This window comes from Micropterus dolomieu, unplaced genomic scaffold (genome assembly GCF_021292245.1).
Source record: "Micropterus dolomieu isolate WLL.071019.BEF.003 ecotype Adirondacks unplaced genomic scaffold, ASM2129224v1 contig_2563, whole genome shotgun sequence".
In the NCBI taxonomy this organism is placed as follows: Eukaryota; Metazoa; Chordata; class Actinopteri; order Centrarchiformes; family Centrarchidae; genus Micropterus; species Micropterus dolomieu.
In genome coordinates, this window is record NW_025731553.1 from 1 (window position 1) to 1,065 (window position 1,065).

General features: G+C 40.7%; 1 protein-coding gene across 1 annotated transcript; it reads left to right on the forward strand.

Annotated features, from left to right (window-relative positions):
- Nucleotides 1-7: 7 nt before the first annotated feature.
- Nucleotides 8-1,062, forward strand: LOC123964448 (COP1-interactive protein 1-like; the record flags this gene model as incomplete). Its single annotated transcript, XM_046041427.1, has 1 exon — nucleotides 8-1,062. A coding segment is annotated over exon 1 (1,050 nt), but the record flags the coding sequence as incomplete, so codon positions are not given.
- Between the last annotated feature and the right edge of the window lie 3 nt (nucleotides 1,063-1,065).

Here is a 1,065-nt window from a genome sequence, read left to right on the forward strand (position 1 = left end):
CTCTTGAATAAAATGAAATCAATAGAATCTCTGAGGGCAAAACTTCAACACCTGAGTGAAAGGATGAGTGAAGACATGAGAGACAAAATGGCCAGACTGGAGCAAAACAATGACGACATTCTGAAACTATTGACTGTATTGGAGCAAAAGCATTGGGATTTGTGTGAAAAGAAAGAATATATGCCACGTTACGCTAAGGCAATCGAGACTGAAAAGAAAGGTTTGAAGAGTGTTTTGGCCGAAATTGTAATCCAGAGACAAGATATGGAAAATCGAACGAAACAAGAGGCTTTGTTGGGAACGGCGGATCTTGAAAAGCTGAAGGCAGAGCTGAAGCAAGACAGAGAGGATCTGAACAGAATGACTGAGCTGTTGAACAAAGAGAAAGTGCACTTGGACCAGATGAGGTCTGACATCCAGAGACAAACTGACGTATTAGAACAAGAGAAACAAGACATAAAAGTGGCAAGAGACAAGTTGGAAATCACAAAGACTGAGCTGCAAAAGAAGAAGGAAAATGCAGTCAGTCTGTTTGACGAGATAAACAGAGAGAAAACCCACGTGAAAAATCTGACTCTTCGGGTTCGGAGAGAACGAGATGAACTCGAAAATGTCATGAACATGATTACCTTCAGACAAAAAGAGCAAGAGCTCAAGGAAGACGACATCAAAAGACAAACACAAGAACTGGAGACCAGTAAGAACAGTGTACTGGCACAAAGAGAAGAACTGGAACTTTTGAGGAAGGACCTCAACAAGAAAGTAGAAGAGGTGGAATCAGCCACAAACAGCATGAGTGGAGAGCGAGAACAACTCACGAAAATGAAGACTGACAATGACAAAGGGAGAGAAATGCTTTTGAATGAAAAGGACATAATGGACAGAGAAAGGGAAGAGCTGAAAATAAGAGAAGATCAACTGATGAGTAAAATGAAATCCATAGAAACTCTGAGAGCAAAACTTCTACAGCAAAATGTGAAGATAAGTGAAGGCGTAAAATACAAGGTGGACAGGTTGAAACAAAACAATGAGGATGTGCTAATGCTGTACACTGTACTGGAACAA